Source organism: Lagenorhynchus albirostris, chromosome 14 (assembly GCF_949774975.1).
Source record: "Lagenorhynchus albirostris chromosome 14, mLagAlb1.1, whole genome shotgun sequence".
Classification (NCBI taxonomy): Eukaryota; Metazoa; Chordata; class Mammalia; order Artiodactyla; family Delphinidae; genus Lagenorhynchus; species Lagenorhynchus albirostris.
The window spans coordinates 70011138-70030075 of NC_083108.1; the positions used below are offsets into that span (position 1 = coordinate 70011138).

An 18938-nucleotide genomic window follows, 5' to 3' on the forward strand; every position below is an offset into this window, starting at 1 on the left:
TCCAGTATATACGCACACAACTAAAGCAAAAGGTTCACAAAATCATACTCCTTACTGCATGTGAGTCAGGAATGATTCACTCTGTTCATTCCCTTCCATCCCATTCCTTCCCCTCCCGCCTTCCTTCTTCTCTGTTCTCTGCCACCTCCTGTAGGTCTGCCCGGTAGGTAAACATTCTGCCCAGAACCAGTAGAGTCATCCATTATCTCCCCCAGACAATTAGCAGCCTATTAAGGACCTCTACGCAAATGTGCACTAATTGACCCACAAGACAGCATCTCCTGGAGGAGGAGGACTCCAGATGACTTAATGATAGGGATTTAGGGCCTTTCTTTAGAAGTCCCTGTTGGGGAGGAAAGTGATCTGGGCTCAGAGAAGGGCTGCCAGCTGCCTGACAGGGAAGACCAGTGGATCGGGTGACCCTTTCATCAAACCACTGGACAAGGGGAACTGTCATTTTATCATGACCTTTATCCCCTGCCCCACCCCTGTTCCTTCCTGCAACTCTTTCCCTTCTCCCCAGCTCAGAGTTTAGCTGGCTCACTGACATCTACTCCAATGGGTCCGTGCCTTTTCAAGTATATAATTGCCTCCCCTTTTTAAAAATTGACTTTACTTTTTAGAGCAGTTTTACGTTCACAGCACAATTGATCAGCAAGTACAGAAATTTCCCGGACATCCTGCTGCCCCCCACCACAGACAGCCTCCCCCGCTATCAGCGTCCCCCAGCAGAGGGGACATTTGTTACAATTGATGAACCTACCCTGACACATCATTATCACACAAAGTTGATAGTTTACATTAGGGTTCATTCTTGGTGTTGTACATTCTATAGATTTTGACAAATATATAATATGTATCTACCATTGTAGTATCATAAGAGTTTCCCGACCCTAGAGATCATCTGTGCTCCACCCATTCATCCCTCCCCTCCTAACTCCCGGCGACCACTGATATTTTTGCTGTCTCCATAGTTTTGCCTTTTCCAGAATGTCATATATTTGGAATCACACAGCATGTAGCCTCTTCAGGTTGGCTTCTTTCACTTAGGAATATGCATTGAAGTTTCCTTCATGTATTTTCATGGCTTGAGAGCTCATTTCCTTCTAAAACTGAATAATATTCCATTGTCTGGATATACCACAGTTTATTTATCCATTCACCTACTGAAGGACATCTTGGTTGCTTGCAGGTTTTGTCAATTATGAGTAAAACTGCTATAAACAGCTATGTGCAGACTTCTGTGTGGGCATAAGTTTTCGACTCCCTTGGATAAATACCAAGGAGCATGATTGCTGGATCATCTGGTTAGACGATGTCTAGTTTTTGTGTAGTGTACCTTTGAGGACTAACTGTAGCTAACTCTTATTGAGTCCCCTTGGTTAAGAGTGCAGGTTCTGGAGCCAGATTGCCTGGGTTTGAACTCTGCTCCACCATTCCTAGCTGTGTGACCTTGCACAGGTGACTTAACCTCTCTGAACCTCAGTTTTCTCATCTGCAAAATGAGGCTAACCAATGAGACCTTTCGTATAGGATTGTTCTAAGGATTAAACAACTGTAATATGTAGAACAGTGCCTGTCACATAGTAGGTGCTCAATAAATATTAGCACGTGCTATGTATTTTAAACACATTAGCTCATTTAACCCTTATACATTCCCAATGAGGCGGAGTAGATTGGTCCTGTTTTACAAGCGAGGAAACTGAGTCTCAGAGAGGCCACTTGCTGAAGATCACACAGCCACCATGTGGCTGAGGCAGATTCAAGCCAGAAACGTCTGACACTAGATATGACCTCTTTCCATGTTTCTCACTATGGCTCAGCCTGATTCCCTGTAACAAGTGATGATGGCCATAAAGTTTGCCCATGGAGCAAGAGGCACTGAAGTCATTACCCAGGGAAACAAAATTTTAATATTTATTTATAATGGGCACCATATGTTCCCTCTGATTTTTTTATTTAATTACATCATGGCAGATGGCTGGATGTTAAAGGACTTTAAGCTAATGGCACTTTGCCTTCTCATTTATTTTCTCGAGTTTTGGGAAAGACAGATGAAAATGGACATGGATGGTGAGCTGTGAGTGCTGGGCGGTGGCAGGTGAGTCTCTGCCCTGGAAACCAAGGGAAGGGAGTGTAGGGGTTCTGGAGACTCTTCCTGGGAGATGGGTGAGGATGCAGGAGGCAACACGTCCTGTGATCAGGAGCCCGGAGCAAGGTTCCCCCTGTGTGCACACACAAATATGTGGAATCTTGGATGAAAGCAATCCCCTTTTTTTTACCCAGGAAGTAAGTCTATATGTACAGAAGTGCCCATTGCAGCTTTGCACAGAGTGGCCAAAAACTGGAGAAAAGAACACAATATGTCCATCCTGGGCACGATGGGCTCATTACACTATAGCGCACCCATGAGTGGGAGGGTGTGTCCTGGAGGGGGTTCACACACCAGGTAGGGGTGCGAAATTCTTCCCCAGGGTTTGTTGGGGTAATTAATTTCTGGATTCCTAAAGACCATGAGTGAAAGCCACAAGACTGACAATTATAATGGTATTTCTCAGACTATTTCATTACCTCTTTCACTGGCCAAGTGACTGGTCCAGGAACAAGAAGGATGAGAAGGAACTTTGATTTAAAGGAGTGGGGGGTTCATTTACCTGGAGAAGAAGTGTTTGAGGGATGTCTCCAAGCTCAGGAAGCTTCCTTCCTTTGAGGCTGGGATTCAACTGAGAGATGCAGAGTGTAAGAGAAAGGACTAGCTCTCCTGGTGGTCTGCACCGTGCGTGCCATTACATCATGATGTTGAGACTTAGTCCTGCACTTGAATTCATGCCCCACTTCTTGCTATCTGTATGTGTGGGCAAGTAACTTAATCTCTGTGAGCCTTAGCTTCCTCATCTGTAAGATGGGTATAATCGTGCCTACACTTCACATTCATGAGAGGTCCTATATTGCCTTCCAGGAGTCTGGTTAAGATCTACATTTGGGAGGTTTAGCATAGCACGACTTATTTACAAGGAATGAAAACTGGAAATATTTTACACATCTAATGATAAGGAAAAGATTGGATGACTCAAGATATAGTCCAAGTAATGGATTGCATGAGTAAGTAGTTTATTTAGGTGAAGAGCACGCTAACCCCTTTCCTTCCCTGAGTGGGCAAGGAGGACAGGGAAGGGAAAACACCAAATAGAGTGTGGTGCTGTCAACTCAGTTACCACTCAGGGTGACTGAGGCTGGGGAAACTCAAGGAGCCTGTGCAAACACAGCCTCAGAGTTATTCTATCAGTGGGGTTAGGGAGCTGGGGCATTTATACACCAACTCCCATCAGTCATTCATTGAGGCTGCTTCCAAATGGCATTTGGAAGCCAACTCTATAGGTAGGGCACATACAGTATCTATTACGGATCTACCAGACTGGCAGAAGTGAAAAAGGGTGACGACATTAAGTGCTGATGGGAATTGTAGCCATAGGCACGTTCATACACTACTGGGGGGAGTTGTCACTACAGCCACTTTAGAAAACAGATCAGCATTTCTCGGGGTAGTCATAAGATGCTCTCACAGTAGGGCCCAGCAATTTCACTCCCAGGTATATACACACCGTACATTAATTCTTGTACACATATATCAGGAGATAAGGATGAGAGTGTTTGCAGCAACCAGGGAGGGGATTCCATTCTGCCCGAGCCATATGAGCTGAGAATTAATGATGAGGAAGCCCTGTGAAGGAAAATGGGATCCTTATACCAGCAAAAAAGGGGCATTGGGAGGCAAAACCACATATATACTTTACAAATTGTAATAAGAGGTAACAGGTGACACTTGTACCTAATAATTCAATTTAATATTTAGTCCTCACACCAACACTATGAGATAAGTACTATTATTTCCCTCATTTTATGGATGGGGAAAGTGAGATTAACAACCATCTCAAAGGGTTCTCGTGAGGATCAAGTGGTGCAATGGAAATAAGATACTCAGCACAGTGCCTGGCACGTAGTAAATGCTTAACAAATACCAGTGATCTCTGATGTTGTTATTATTTGGCCTAGGCTCTCAGTTTCTTGGAGAAAAACTGAAGAAACTGAACTGTCACAAACCTGGTTTCGCAGCAGCTATTTCTTGGCAAGTTTAGATGGTCAAGGGGTCAGTTGGTGCCTAGGCTTATGCCCTCAAGTCAAGTTCAGGGAGTTGTGGAGGGAGAGCCGGCTCCTGCCCAGCCTTCTGGGCTTCTAGCCAGACTTACCTGCTCCCCAGAATCTCCGGCCCCTCCCAGGGAGGGAGCCATGGGGCAGGTTGCACCTCCTGGTCTCCCTTCCCACAGGGCAGCTTTGCCCTGTCCATCATTCTCTTGGCAACTCAGCACCCGAAGTTCATTCTGGTGCTAAAAATAGGCTGTGTTTAGACACTCCAGGGCTCCGGCTGGAAACACAGACTACAGTAACCAAATACTGTCATGCCCGCAAAAGGGGGCCTCTCAGCCTCACCCTCGTGGCAGCTCACACTACCCTGGAGGCAGGGTAGGGGGCATCCACCACGTTCAACAGATGGGGAAACTGAGGCTCAGAGGGCGGTCTCATGTAAAACACAGAGATATGAAGCAATGACAGCCAGCTCTTAGCGAGTGTCAACTCCGCCCCTGTGGGTTATCTCCTCAAGTCCTCCCTAAACCCTGGGAGGGAGGTTCTATGGGCCGCCCACTCTGCAGAGAGAAATCGGCAGCTCAGAGAGGTGAAGACACCTTCCCGACTCTCACACCCATAGGTGACGGGAGAGGATGTTAATGTGATTCTGGCTTCCAGCATGTAATGAACAAGCAGAAACTGAGAGGTGAAGGGGCTTTCTGGAGGCCAAGCCATGCCTCCTGCCCAGGGTTGGACAGACACAAGCTGTGGAGTACGGGGAACCATCACACCTGCCTTGCAGGTTGCCAGGAGGGAGGAGTTTGTGAGAAGATGTTTGTAAAACCTTTAAAAACAGTGTTCAGCCTATGGTAGGTTTTCAGCCAATGGCAGTCAGCTTCATTCCCCAGTTCTGTCTGGACAGACAGAGGCAAAGAGAGATTGAGAGAGACTTGGAGAGAGAGAGAGGGAGAGACAGGAGAGAAAGGATGATGGATGGGCATGAGAGAGACGGTTCCCTGGGGGAAGTGGGACTGTGGCTCAGCGGGGGCCCCTGCACCCCAGGACCACACAGAGCTGCCTCCACAGCGCCCTGAATTTACGGCTCCCTTAGGCTGTCACGCGGGGCGTTTGGCACATGGCATGGACCCATTGGTGTAGGTTTAAGCCCCAGGGAGAGGTCAGTCCTCTGAGTCTTCTCACTCATTTTCTGCACTAGTGTTTCTTGGGGACCTACTGTGTCCCAGAGGCTGGGGCTGACACTGTGAGAGCACAGGTCGGGTCCCACTTACATAGGGCTCAGATTCCAGAGTGTTCTCTGTCCAGGTGACCCCCCCACCTCCTGGCACTGGCAGGATGGTGTGGGTGACTCAAGTCAGAACCCCCCTTCCCCCGCTCACTCTTCCCACCACTGCTGCCTCAGTCTCTTTCTGTTCCCTGCCAGCTTCTAATGAGCTCATTATCCTCTTAAAACCCATTTGGCACCCACTTAGAGGAAAGATGTGTTGAAATATAAAAGAATGAGAAGGGAACAACAGAAAAGAACTACACCCAGAAATATCCTCAGAAAGACAAAAAGCCACAGGGAACAGAACAGCTGAAATCTTTGCTGTCTTCATGCCCGCAGCAAATGTGCTGCTGTAGCTAGTGACTCTGATGGCAGCTCACATGCGCTCACGAGAGGGACAGTGGCCGGAGGCTTTTCTTGAGCACCTACTATGTGCCAGGCAGTCTTCCTACAATTTTTAATGCAATCCTGCCGGCAGCATTTGCGGGGCGGGGGTGGTGTCAAGCTTCTTCTTGTCCACTCCCCAGGAAAGGAGCCTCAGTCAGTGAGAAGAGGTGTCTTGCCCCAATCACATAGGTGGCGGGCGGAAGAGGGAGGGTTTGACCCCAGGTCGGTCTGCCTCCAGAGTCCATGCTCTTGCTTGCCTGTCTCTGGAAGGGCTGGTGTCCCCTGCCCATTCCCTTGAGGGCTGCTGGCCTTTTTTCATCCTGTCCCAGCTGCAGAAATCTCTGCCATGTGTGTGATCTACATGAAATACCGTGGGGCACAACCCACTGCCTGGAGGTTTTCTAGCTGATAGGAGACTGGTGAAACTTCAGTTAGAGCACAGTCCAGACTTCTGAGCTTGGCATTCAAGGCTCCCCATGGTCTGACCCCACCCAGCACTTCCCTGCATTCTCACCATGGCCTAAGCTCCTTGGCTGCCTCCACCCCAGTGCCCTGCCGGCCGCGTGTGCTGTTCCTCCTCCCTAAGGTGTCCTTCTGCTGTTCCTTCACACAGAAAGCTGACTCCCCTTGCAAGACCTGCCAGCTTAAAGACCCCTCCTGGGAGAAGCCCTTCAGGGCAGCTACAGTCCCTCACTTCTCTGGGCTCCTGCATTCCAGGGCTTCTTACCCCAGGGTCCAGAAACCCCTTGACATTGTAAGCCAAAATCTAGGAGCTTATGTGCAAGGGCTCTTTTCTGGGCATATGTCTGTAGTTTTCGCCATATTCTCAAAGGGATATAAGTCCGGAATAGGCGTGTGGTTAGGAATACAAGCTGTGAAATCAGATGGGCCTCGCTTCACAATCCAACTGCAACTTCATAGCTGTGTGGCCCTGGACAAGTTGCTTAATAATTCTGAGCCTCGTTCCTCGCCTCTGTAAAGTAGATACAGATCTCCCTCATTGAATTGTTATGAGGATTAAATCAGAGTATGTAAGCATTTAGAGCACTATCTGGCACATAATAAGTGCTTGGTAAACATTAGCTATTAATATTAATTGCTGCTCTATATCATATATACATCTACTATGGGATTTATCATTGTCTGTGTAGTATAGTGATTTAGTATAGTGATTGTTTAATTGCTGGCTCCCTCAGTAGACTCTGAATTCTCTGAAAGCAGCAACTCTGAATTATTTATTTCTGCATTCCAAGCACACATACAGTAGGCAAGCAACACATGTTGTTAAATGAATGGAAGAATGGGTGGATGAATGGATGGGTGGAGAGTCGGATGGATGAGTGGGCTGCTACAGTTCAGATGAATGGATAGGTGGATGGATGGGTGGATGGATTAATGAATAGATGAATGATGAATGGATGGAGGGGTAGGTGAATTGATGGATAGATTAAAGAATGGATGATGGATGGGTGAATAGATTGTGACTTGACAGATGGGTAGGTGGACTGCTGGATAGATTAAAGGATGACGGATGGATGGATGGATGGATGGATGCATGAACAGATAGTCTGACCCCGCGAGAGCATGGATTTGGGGCTGTTTTGTTCATTGAATTATTCCAAGTGCCTGCAACAGTAGCTGGTGCATGTAGGTGCTCAGTACTTAGTTCCTGAATTAATAGGATGGCATATGGAGGGACACTGGACTCTACCTTGAACCACAGTTAAACTCCCATGCTGCTGTCTGGATTGGTAGGGGCTGTTACCATTCAAATCACCCATTGGCTGACAGCTGAATTCTTTGCGCTGGCCAAGATTGTCATGAGGCCCCCTGCTGGTGGTAAAATGAAACAACATAGGCCAAGTGGAGTCTTCTATTTTCTAATGTAGATTCTGTTTTCCTCCTGGCTGGTGATTCTGAATGTTGACTCATAAAGCCGTGGTTCTCAAACCTTTGTGCTCATTACCATCACCTGAGGGCACCTTGTTACACCTGTAGGTGTCCTCTTCAACCAGAGACTCTGGTTAGAGAGGTCAGGAAACTTCATGTTTAACCAGGCTGCCAAGTGTTTCTGAATCAGATGCTCCTCAGACCACACTCTGAGGGACCCTCAAAGGATGAGCCATTTCTGGTCATTGGAAGGCAGTGGAGATGGACTGCTGCTTCGGGGGCTGTCTCTGGATTCCCAAGTGATGCCCAGACCATCACTTGGAGAAAGAGCGTCAAAAATGCAGGGGTTCAGAGCTGCGGTTTTGTGTTTGGACCATCCTGGGTTCAAATCCCACCTCCACCACTCACCAGCTGTGTGTCCTCAGTTTCCTCATCTGTAAAATGGGAAATAGTTACTTCCCACAGGAACATGGGGAAGAATCTTTAATACACGTAGAAGGCTTGGCACAAAGCAGGGCATACCAGAGACACTCAATAAATACTGAGTGAATGCGTATGTTGCTAAATAATTCTGCTTTCCTTCCTTCTTTTCTTCCTTGGATAGAAGAGGGGGGCTATGGATTTGATCTCTCCCATTACAATGTGAGCCCTGTGAGGGATGGGACTGTGTCTCTCTGGTTTACAGCTTTATTTCCAGCACCTAGGACAGTGCCTGCTACACAGTAGGTGCTCGCTAAACATTTGTTGGGAAAAAAAAATGAAGGAATTTGATCTGGTTCAGTACCAGCCAGGTCCAGCAGACAGTTCAGCAAGGACCTAGGAAGTACTTTTTGGCCTTGAAGTAACCCACGAATCAGTGTATATTTGACAAATATGCAGACGTGTGGGGCATAAGAACCTGTGCTTGTCCAAGATAAAGCTTGCCCTCAAACCAGGACCCAGTAGAATTCGCTTCTACCCAGCACTGCTGGGTGCTTTGAGCTGCTGGTTTCCTCCCCTCTCTGACTCTGCTTCCCCCCTTGAGAATGTTCAAGAACGCTTCGAGTTCTGGCCTCTATGAGGAGATTTCTTATGCCTGTACCTGTGCTGTTTTGCAGGTGACAGCCCTGAGCCCGAATGCTTAACCGGATTGAAAGCCCGCTAGCTTCTGTTTCTGCCAGGTGGACACGCTGAGCTTGGTCCCCAGCTGGGGAAGAGGCCAGACACGGCCCTCAGTGAAATAATCCAGCCCCTATAGGCCTGAGCAACTGAGAAAGGGCAAGAAGCGAACTCCAGCTGCTGGTGAAGCCTCCCAAAATCCTCCTCCGATGGCTATTTTCAAAGTTCTTTGGGAACGCTGAGGCAAAGAACAAGATGTAGGAAAATGGGACCAACTCCTGCGTGTCCCGAGCCTCAGAACCCCTTTCGTGGCCCAAAGAAGCTCACCTTGGCTCCGGGAGGGCCGGTGAACTCTGTCCTCTATTCTCCTGGCTTCAGCCAGGCATTGGACTTCCCCTCCTGCTCTGATCTTGGCAGTCACCTTCGCAGACGGATTAAGACTGAAGACCCCCAGGGGCTCCATCCCTAAGGGAAGCTTGAGAAGCAGAGCCCTGCCTCCATTCCCTCCCTGGATCATACCCCTCAGCCCCCAGCGGAGCCGAAACGATCCAGTCCGGAATGATCCCGCTATGGCCAAGCTCTGGTTCAAATTCCAGCGGTACTTCCGCAGGAAACCTGTACGTTTCTTTACCTTCCTGGTGCTCTACCTGACAGCTGGGAGCCTCGTCTTCCTTCACTCTGGTTTTGTGGGTCAGCCTGCTGTCTCCCAGAACCAGGCCAACCCCGCTGCGGGGGCCCCAGTGGAGGGCGCTGAGCTGCCCTTTTTGGGTGACTTAAATCTGGGCAGAGGCTTCCGGGATACAGGTGAAACCTCGAGCATCGCCCGCAGGTATGGACCCTGGTTCAAGGGCAAGGACGGGAATGAGAGAGCCAAGCTGGTGGACTACGGGGGAGCCTGGAGCCGGGCCCTCAAGGGGAGGGTCATTCGGGAGAAGGAGGAGGAGCGAGGTAAGAGGGGTGAGCATCTGGGCTTGGAAGGTGGCTGAGGAGAAGGGAAGGGGGATGATGATGATAATAACGTAATAACAGCTACCAGTGTTCAGTGTTTAATAGGAACCAGTCGTCATACATGCAGGAGGTTTCACAGAGGAGAAAATTGAAGCTCAGAGACATTAAGTAGCTTGCCCAAGGTCACACAGCTTGTAAACAGCCAAGCTTAGATTTGAACCCTGAATCTGTCAGAGTCCAAAGTCTGACCCTCCCCTGCAGGCGTTTTTAGCCCTTGTTACATACACTTGAAAATCAAAACACCTAGCATCTACTGAGCACTTACTAAGGGCCAAGTACTTTTCTAAGCACTTGACATGCATTGAATTATCACCACAACTCTATGTGATAGGTGCTGTTATTCCCATTTTAAAGGTGAGGAAACTGAGGCACTGAGAGCCCAAGTTTACATAGCTAGCTAGTGACAGAGCTTCTGCTCCACTGCATTGCTTCTCAGTTCACCTGCTGGATCTCTCAGTGATGGCACTTGGGGAACCTCATCGCCCTGGGCATATTTCGTTACATTTTCTTAGCCTGTCACAGTCCAAAAGGGCTTTTCTTGGGCTTCCCTGGTGGCGCAGTGGTTGAGAGTCCGCCTGCCCGATGAAGGGGACACGGGTTCGTGCCCCGGTCCGGGAAGATCCCACATGCCGCAGAGCGGCTGGGCCCGTGAGCCATGGCCGCTGAGCCTGCGTGTCTGGAGCCTGTGCTCCGCAACAGGAGAGGCCACGACAGTGAGAGGCCCGCGTACCGCAAAAAAAAAGAAGAAAAAATGGGCTTTTCTTCGTAAGTGCATTACCTCATTTGATTTTCACTACACTCCACGGACTTAAACAAGGAATATGAACTTATGCCCATTTAACAGACGTGGAAACAGGCTTGAAGAAGTGAAGACTCTTCTCCAGGGCCACATAACTGGTACGTGGTAAGTTCAAATCAGACCCATCTGGCCTGGATGCTGGCTCTATGACTACCTCCCAGAGTCAGCTGATGTCTCCCCATCTAACCCACATTCTGGGGAGGACCCCACAACCCCTGCAGTTCATGAGATTAACACGAATGGATGTTTCCAGAATCTGGGACAGATGGTTTGGGAGGATCTATGACCAATCAGGACAGAAGGAAAACCTCCCTAGCCCTTGTGTTCCCTGCCACGTGTCACGCTTCTGCTGTGATTGAACCTATGAAAAACCCCTTCTCCCACCGCGGAAGGAAGCAGGACTAATGGAGGGGACTCATCCCGGGGAGCACATTTCCCTGCTTCAGTCCCACCCTGCACCTGGCTCAGGAGCATCCAGAAGACCCTACCGTCTCACCCTCAGGAATTTCCTAGAATTCTGCCTCTTCGAAAACTTCACAGGGAGGTGAAGGGGATTGTGGGAGGTGGCAGAATGGATTGGAGGACTTGGATTCATAGTCCAGGTCCACTCCAACCAGCCGTGTGGTCCAGGCAAGTGGCTTTACCTTCTCATGCCTCAGTCTTGTCATCTGTAAAATGGGAATAATGATCCCCTCCCCGCCAGGTTTCTCCGGAGAGTTCAATGAGACATGCTTATGGAAACACTTAGCACACTGCCTGCACACAGTAAATACTTAGGGATGATCAGGAAATTCTTATGAATCTACCTGGGTAAGGGACCGCATCTTGTAGGCACAGTTGAGGTGTGAGGTGCTACACTGATGGAGAAATCATGATGTGGGTTCCCTCTCTACCTTCTCCAATCAGTAAGCTTCGTCTCACCCCAGCCACACCAAACTCCTTCTGCTACTTTGCAAACCCCAAAGTTTGCCACAAGCCTGCGCCTTAGGATATGCTCCCATCATACTTAGGATAAATTCCGGAGTCCCCACCATGGCCCACCAATCCAGCCTCATGTTATAACATTTCCTACCCCTCCTCACCACACACTCCTCTCCATTGTCCTTCTTGCTGGTCATTGAACACACCAAGTCTTATCCTACCTCGGAATCTTTGTATAGATAGTCCTGTCCACCTGGGGTGTTCTTCCCCGTATCTTTGCATGGCTCCCTTCCTCCCTTCCTCCTGGACCTCAGTCAAACCTGGCCACCCTGTAGAGGTCTTCCTGGACTGTCCCAAAGTAGCACCACTTTGTGCCTCGTCAGGACCAGATGCCCCAGCTCTATTTTTGTCACAGTACTTACCGCTATCTGAAAGTATCTCTTTTTTACTCGCTTTCTTGTTTATAGTCTGTCTCTACTACTAGACCGTCAGCTCCAAGAAGGCAGGGATAGTGCCTGTCCTGTCACCTCATTCTATCAGCACCTGGGACAGCACCAGGAACAAAGATGGCGCTCAGTACCTACTGGTTGAATGAATGAGTGATTGGATGGACAAATGAATGAATGGCCAGCCCTCTGCCTGGAGTGTCTCCACAGGCTTAGCTCTACTCTTCCTCCAGATCTCAGCTTAGCTCACCTCCAGAAAATTGTCCCTGACCCCACCTCCAGGCTTGATCGAAGGTTCCTCTTCTCTACTCCCTGTCATGGCCCTTATGTAAATGGTAATTGCCTGTGTTTATCGAGGTCCTTTGGTAGAATATGATTCCCTAGTGGCACAGTTGATTTATCCAACGACAATAACAACATCCCCCCATTTGTTATGAGAATGAAATCCCACTGTCACCATCACGAGTAATTATTACCATTTCTTGAGCACCTGCTTCATGCCAGTCACTGTCCCACTTGCTTTTCATATGTTATTTGCATGGAATGATATATGTAAAATGCTTATTACACCTCCTGGTTTGTAATAATAGGTCACTTAATAGTTTCTGCTGTTAGTAGTAGAAATAATAGCTAAACGTCTATTGAATGGTCATTATTGGCTAGACCATGTTATAAGTGCTTCATTGCCTTATGTAATTATCACAACAACTCAAAAAGTTAGAGACTATTATCCTATTTTACAAATGGGAAAATTTAAAACTCAGGGAGAGGTCACTTACCCCAGGTTACACAGATAGTGAGTGGAAGAACTGAGGTTTGAAACAAGGTCCATTTAACTCCAAAGCTTGTGAGCCTTCTTCTCTACCACGCTATCCCCGCTGCCTCTGGAAATCTTACGTATTTTATAAAATATAAAGAGAGAAGGAAGAGAAAATAAGAAAGAAGCCTGGACCCCAGAGCTCTCATCAGGCAGCTTTAGAATCAGGTGGTCTTAGTAAGAAAACACAAATTCAGACTGTCCTTGATTAACTTATTCTGAGTTCAGCAAGGAAATACAACATATTAGATTAACGCTAATAAAAACGAGACGCTTCTTTGACCTGATGCTACACCCATTTGGCTTTTCTCTGAAGCTGGCAAGGGCTCTGCTTGATGCAGTGATGCAAGACTTAAGCTGTAAAGGATTCGGAGCCCGTCATGGCACAGTTGGTGAGGGTGGAGCTGCTCCCAGGCTGGGCTGGGGCTGGGCAGGAAGTCTGACTTCCTGGGTGGAGCTGGCACCTACAATGTGCCAGTCACCTTGCTAGGCTTGCGAAATCCTGTGCTCTGAGCAGCCAAATGAGGGTTCAAATCCCAGGTCTGCAGCTTGCTGGCTGTGCACCTTTGGGCAGGTCACTTCACCTCTCTGAGCCTCAGTTTCCTTTGGGAGATAAAAAGTACTTAACATCAGATGACTGATGTGATGATTATATAAGATAAATCAATAGCATGCTCTCTGAATGCCAGGCACTGTTCTAAACCCTTTGCATCTATTACTTCATGTAATCTTCGTAGCAACTCAGTTAAGTAGACACTGTTATTAACTCCCCCATACAGGGAAGAAACTAAGGCACAGAGAGGCTAGGTAACCTGCCCAAGGTTATCCAGCTGGAGGAGTGGGTAAACCAATATTTGAACCCAGGTGGTTTGAATCTTACACCTGAACCTTAAGCACTACATCGTCTCACTTCTCAGCACACAAGTACTCAGCACAGAGTGTGGCACACAGTAAGCAGTTAGTATGTGCTGGTTATTATTATTAATATTGTAATTCTGTAGGACAAAACAGAGATGATTTGACTTAACCTTAGGTGACCCAGTTGTTGGGACCAGAGCCAGGAGCCAACTCCAGTTTGATTTCAAAGTCTGTGCCGTTTCTGTTCCCCCCAGATTACAGAAAGGGTGGGCTGGGTGTAAAGAAGGACATGGAGATATTTAGTCAGCATTTTTGGAAGGGGCAGCAGGGGACCCACTCCCCATCTCCTCCAGCTGAAGATGCAATCTCTGCAGATTACGGAGGGTCTGCTCTGTGTCGGAGACTGTGTGCTCATACTCAGCCTCACATCAGGTAGGAAGTATTCAACTCTTTTCATACATTAAGAAACAGAGGCTCAGAGAGAGTAAATGACTTGCCCCCATGTCACACAGCTGCTAAGAGGCAGAGCAGACTCCAACCCAATTCTGTCTGAATCCAAAGCTCTTATTCTTAACCACTGAGCTATAGAATCCCCAAATGCAATCATTCATTCATTCATTCCATATTTACTGCACGTCTGTATGCCCCACCCTGTGCTGGGAGGTGGAGACACAAGAATGATTCAAGCAGTGTTTTTTTTTTCCTCTGAGGAGTATTCACACCCTCCTGGGGGAAGACAGGCAAGTAAAAGATAAATTATGTTTTCAAAAATAACTTTTTTCTTGATTATCAAAGTAGAAAAATTAGAATACATAGCAAAAAAGAGATGAAAATAAAAATAGCCCAGAGTCCCACCATCCAGCAACAGTCCCAGTCAACACTGTTGGTGTATCACCTTTACCTTCCTGTCTTTTTCCTCTATGTGTGTATTTCTAAAGAATAGAATGGTGTATATATAGCATCATATCCTGCTTTCCCCTACGATAGCACTTTTTCATTTTATTAAAAATTCTTCCCCAATGGGCCTAAATTATTTCTAATTTGAAAAAATAATGGACAATACTTGAAAAATTGTTTCAGAAAAGTGTTAAGGTGGGGTAAGCCAGGGGACTCTGGGATCCCAAAGGAGGGATCCTGTTCGGTCATGGGGCTGTATCATGGCTGCCTTCCTGGGGGAGGTGATAGTTGAGCTAAGCCTGCAAGATCCATGGGCCTTGACCAAAGTGAAAGATGCATCCCTTCTACCCCAGGGAAGCCTAGATATGAGCAGGAAATTCCATTCTCTCTGCAAGGAAACCCAGACAGCACTGGAGTGATCCTCTTGAAGGACAACTTTCCAAGATGGCGGAGAATCCTCAGCAGGAATATACAGTTTCTCTTCTCCATGAAGAGATCAATCTTACAATCAATCTTAAAATTACCCTTGTATTAGAGCCTGAGGGCTGCTATAGCAAAATACCATGAACTGGGTGTCTTGAACAATGGAAATGTATTACCTTGAAGTTCTGGAAGCCAGAAGTCCAAAATCAAGATGGGCTCTCAAAGGCTCTAAGAGGAAATCTGTCCCAAGCCTTTCTCTCAGCTTCTAGCATCAGCAGGTGCCCTTGGCATTCCTTGCAGCTATATAACGCCAGTCATTACCTCTGTTTTCCCATGGCCTTCTTCTTGTATCTCTGGGTCTTCAGAGAGCCACTTTCTTACAGGGACACCATTCACATTGGATTGGGACCCACCTGCTCCAGTATCACCTCATAGGTAATTACATCACCAATGACCTTATTTCCAAATAAGGTCACATTCTGAGGTACTGGGCTTAGGACTTCAACCTATCTTTTTTTTTTTTTTGATGAGGGGCACAATTCAACCCATAACTATTCCCACTTTTCAGGCAGGAGCTTGAGTAATTCTACGAGGCTACTGCAGTGTCAGAATTAGAACCCCAATCTGGTGGACTCCAAAACTGTTCTTGTAGGACACTGTAGTGCCTCCTGTCTGTGAATCTACTCACAGACGGTACATAAGAGGAATACAAATTAGCATATGTGTAGCTATCTTTTTGACGAATTACTTTCACTGAAGAGAGCAAAATTTCTTGAAAAGGAAGATTAATTGAAGCAAAAGAAAAAAAAAAGTAAAGGATAGGGGAAGAAACACAGTCAGGAGAGCTCCTTTCCAGATGTCTGTGCTCTCCTGGGCTCACCCCTCACTGGTTTCTGTGCTTGAGATAAATAGGCAGACTGGGACAGGACTTGGCCATTTCAGCAATATTTAGATGGCTGCAGAGATAAACTGATAGATTATGTGAACTCGGCCATTGATTCACCCTCGAGTGACCTGTGATTTTTGTCCCTGTGTTACATATTCGATCTCCACCTCATCTCCGGGAGATTCTGCCACCACAGCAGAACTTGAGGCGGGCCTTTGGAAAATGGTGGAAGTGGGTTGGACAGTACCCTTGCTGATGAGCTCATTGCTAGCAGGGTGATAGAACTCCAGGGACAGGGTCACCGGTTACGTTGGCCACAGCCTGCACCGAAGGGTCAGTGGGGAAAGAGTCACCAGCACTTGCCCAGGACAAGGAGGAAACAGATTCAATATCCATTTCCTGACCCAAAGAGCTCAGCCCGTCCATCAGGTCACAGTATGTAACACGCCCATTCTTCTCCAGAGCATCAGTGAAGGTACCATGTATCTCTTTTTTCCTCCTGTTGACAGATGAGGAAATGGAATGTCATCTGTTCACCCAACAAGTCTTTGAGCACCTGTTATGTAGGACATCTCAGTCTGATGCCTGGCCTGTGGGAGGGTTAGGGAAGGGGTGGTATAACATTTAAAAGCCCAGGCTTAGGGGCAGTTGGACCTATGGTCAAATCTCAACTCTTCTCCCAAAAGACGCTCCCTCTCCCATCATCCCTCCAGGAAGGCTTCTCTTGGAGGATGGAGAAGCCCTTCTCCCAAGCTGAGACTGAATGTGGTACATGGGAAAAAGCAGCCTAGACATGGTGTAGTCTAGACCCTCCAAGCTGGGTGGACTTAAGCAACTTAGCTTGACAATCAGCATATTAGTCAGTGCACCTTTGGTGGCAAGGGACAAAAACCCATCTTGAATCAGCTTAAGCTAAAGAAGAAAATGTATTGTGTCTTGTCTCCAAACTACCAAAGGGGCTAGATTTTCAAATGAGTGATTTGTGCCCTTCTCTTCCTAACTCTCATCTCTGCTCACCTCTGACTTAGTGTGGTTCTTCTCCTGTACAGACTGACTTTGATGCCAGGGATTGTGGCTGTTGGTAGCTCTGGGCTTAGAGAATGCCAGTGTCATAACCCAAGGGAAACAGATTTCTTTCTCCCAGCTTTAATCTATAAAAATCCAAAGAATGGGTCATGTGCCCTTCCCTGTAGCCATCAATCACTGGCTGGTGGCAGGTGCAACATGATTGGCTCTTTCAAGGTCAGTGTCTCCTCATGGTCGGGGCAGCTAAGATCTGTTAACAGAAAAATAGGAAGAGGGGGTGCTTTGAAGGTACAAACAGTACCATTACAGTCTACCCCTTAACCCCGCAGAGGACGTATGTGTACATACACTCGCACTCCTATTAATTTGATTATAAAAATCTCATCTAACACAATCCACTATCCCATATATGGCCAAATGCACCTGCCCTCACCCTAAGGTGAGACCACCCATGGTCATAGTACACCCAACTCCAAGCCTGGCATTTCTGGGTCACGAGTGTTACTCTCCATCAGAACTCAGTGTGGCCCCTTGTGATCCTGAAGTCTGTGGGCCAAATGGAAGTGAAGCCCCCCCCCAAACGTAAAATGGACGGAGGACAGATCTGGGCTTAAATTTTAAGTGAGACACTTCCAAGCTGTGGTAACATAGGCAGACGACATAGTTTCGAATTCTACATAAAAACGAGTAACATGGAGTAACATGAGTGGTTACCAGTCAGAACATATACCATATGCCAAAAGAAAGGTTTGCATCTAAGACAGAGAGATGTAATAGTCATTAGGATCAGCCTCTTCATCTATAAAATGGGTTAATAAGAAGGGTGTGAGGACTGAATTTTTTTAAATAAGGCATGGCACTTAGTAAAGTAGATAGCACATAGTAGACACTCAATACATATTCTCTCCTCTCTCTCTCTCTCTCTCTCTCTCGCTCTCTCTTGCTCGCTCGCTCTCGCTCTCTCTCTCTCTCTCTCTCTCTCTCTCTCTCTCTCTCACACACACACACACACACACAGTTTTTGATCTGATGACAGTGACCTCATGCTGACAAAGTAAAACAACCACTTCCCCCCTTCCCCTCTCCCTCCCTCTCCTTCCTCCTTTTTTTTCTCCTCCTGCCCATCCTTGGACACTCTGTCCTCTAGTGACCTATTGAGCTGAAGTTGGTGTGAAGCTGTCACCACCATGGCCCATGGAAGTTCTCACTCCCAGCCCAGATGTAAGCAAGCATCCATGCCCCAGGGCCGTGGTTCCTTCTGTGACACAGGAGGGACATACATTGTTGAACAAGCAGTGACAAGATGTAGGCTTTTCCAGAGCTGTCACCATCTGATGCGCCCGCTCCAGGGAGGCAATGTTTCTTTTAAAGATGGACGGACTGTTCTTAGTTGACCAAATCACCTCTGTCTTATGAAAGAAATTCAAGGTGATCAGGGATGAGACGCATCTCCAGCGAGGCTAACAAATTCTGCACTTACCAGGGTGGTGTTGAGGGAAACAATTGCTCCATAATGAGCCTGTATCCTCTGCTAGACCCTGCTCTCCACCATGAGTGAGGGGGACAAGAAGCCCACAGTTTAAATAGATAGCAGCCCACCCATGAACCAGATCAAGTGGCATGTAATATTTCCCTCAGTCGTTCCCTATGAGGGCCGTTTAATTCCAAGGGCTGGCTGGGTCCTCGGTCTAACCTTCAGTTATTTCCAAGTGCAAGGGTGGAAAGAGCACTGGTTTGGGGTCCCATAGATCTAGATTTAAGTCTTTGTTCTACCATCAATTAGTTTCAGGTCTCAGACAGCTCACTTCACCTTTCTGGGCCTCTGTTCAATCATCTAAGAAAACAGTTTAAGCATGCCAAGGGTCATTGCACCTGGGTCATTGCAAAGATCCTCGGATTCAAAGAGAAACAAGCGGTAGTTCAGAACATGGGCTCTGCAGCCAGATTGCTTGGGTCCAAACCTAACTCCACAGGTATAAGCTGTGTTTCCTTGGGCAGGTGACTTAGCCTCTCTGGGCCTCAGTTTCCTCTTCTACATTGAGTGGGAATATTAATACTTACCTCATAGGTGT

At 47.4% G+C, this 18938-nt stretch overlaps 1 protein-coding gene across 1 annotated transcript in view; it reads left to right on the plus strand.

Annotated features, from left to right (window-relative positions):
- The first annotated feature begins 9354 nt into the window (after positions 1 to 9354).
- WSCD2 (WSC domain containing 2) overlaps positions 9355 to 18938 on the plus strand; it is a 45014-nt gene continuing 35430 nt past the window's right edge. Inside the window, exon 1 of the mRNA XM_060120719.1 lies at positions 9355 to 9733. Coding sequence (XP_059976702.1) covers positions 9355 to 9733 — 379 coding nt within the window. The remainder of the gene's footprint in view (positions 9734 to 18938) is intronic.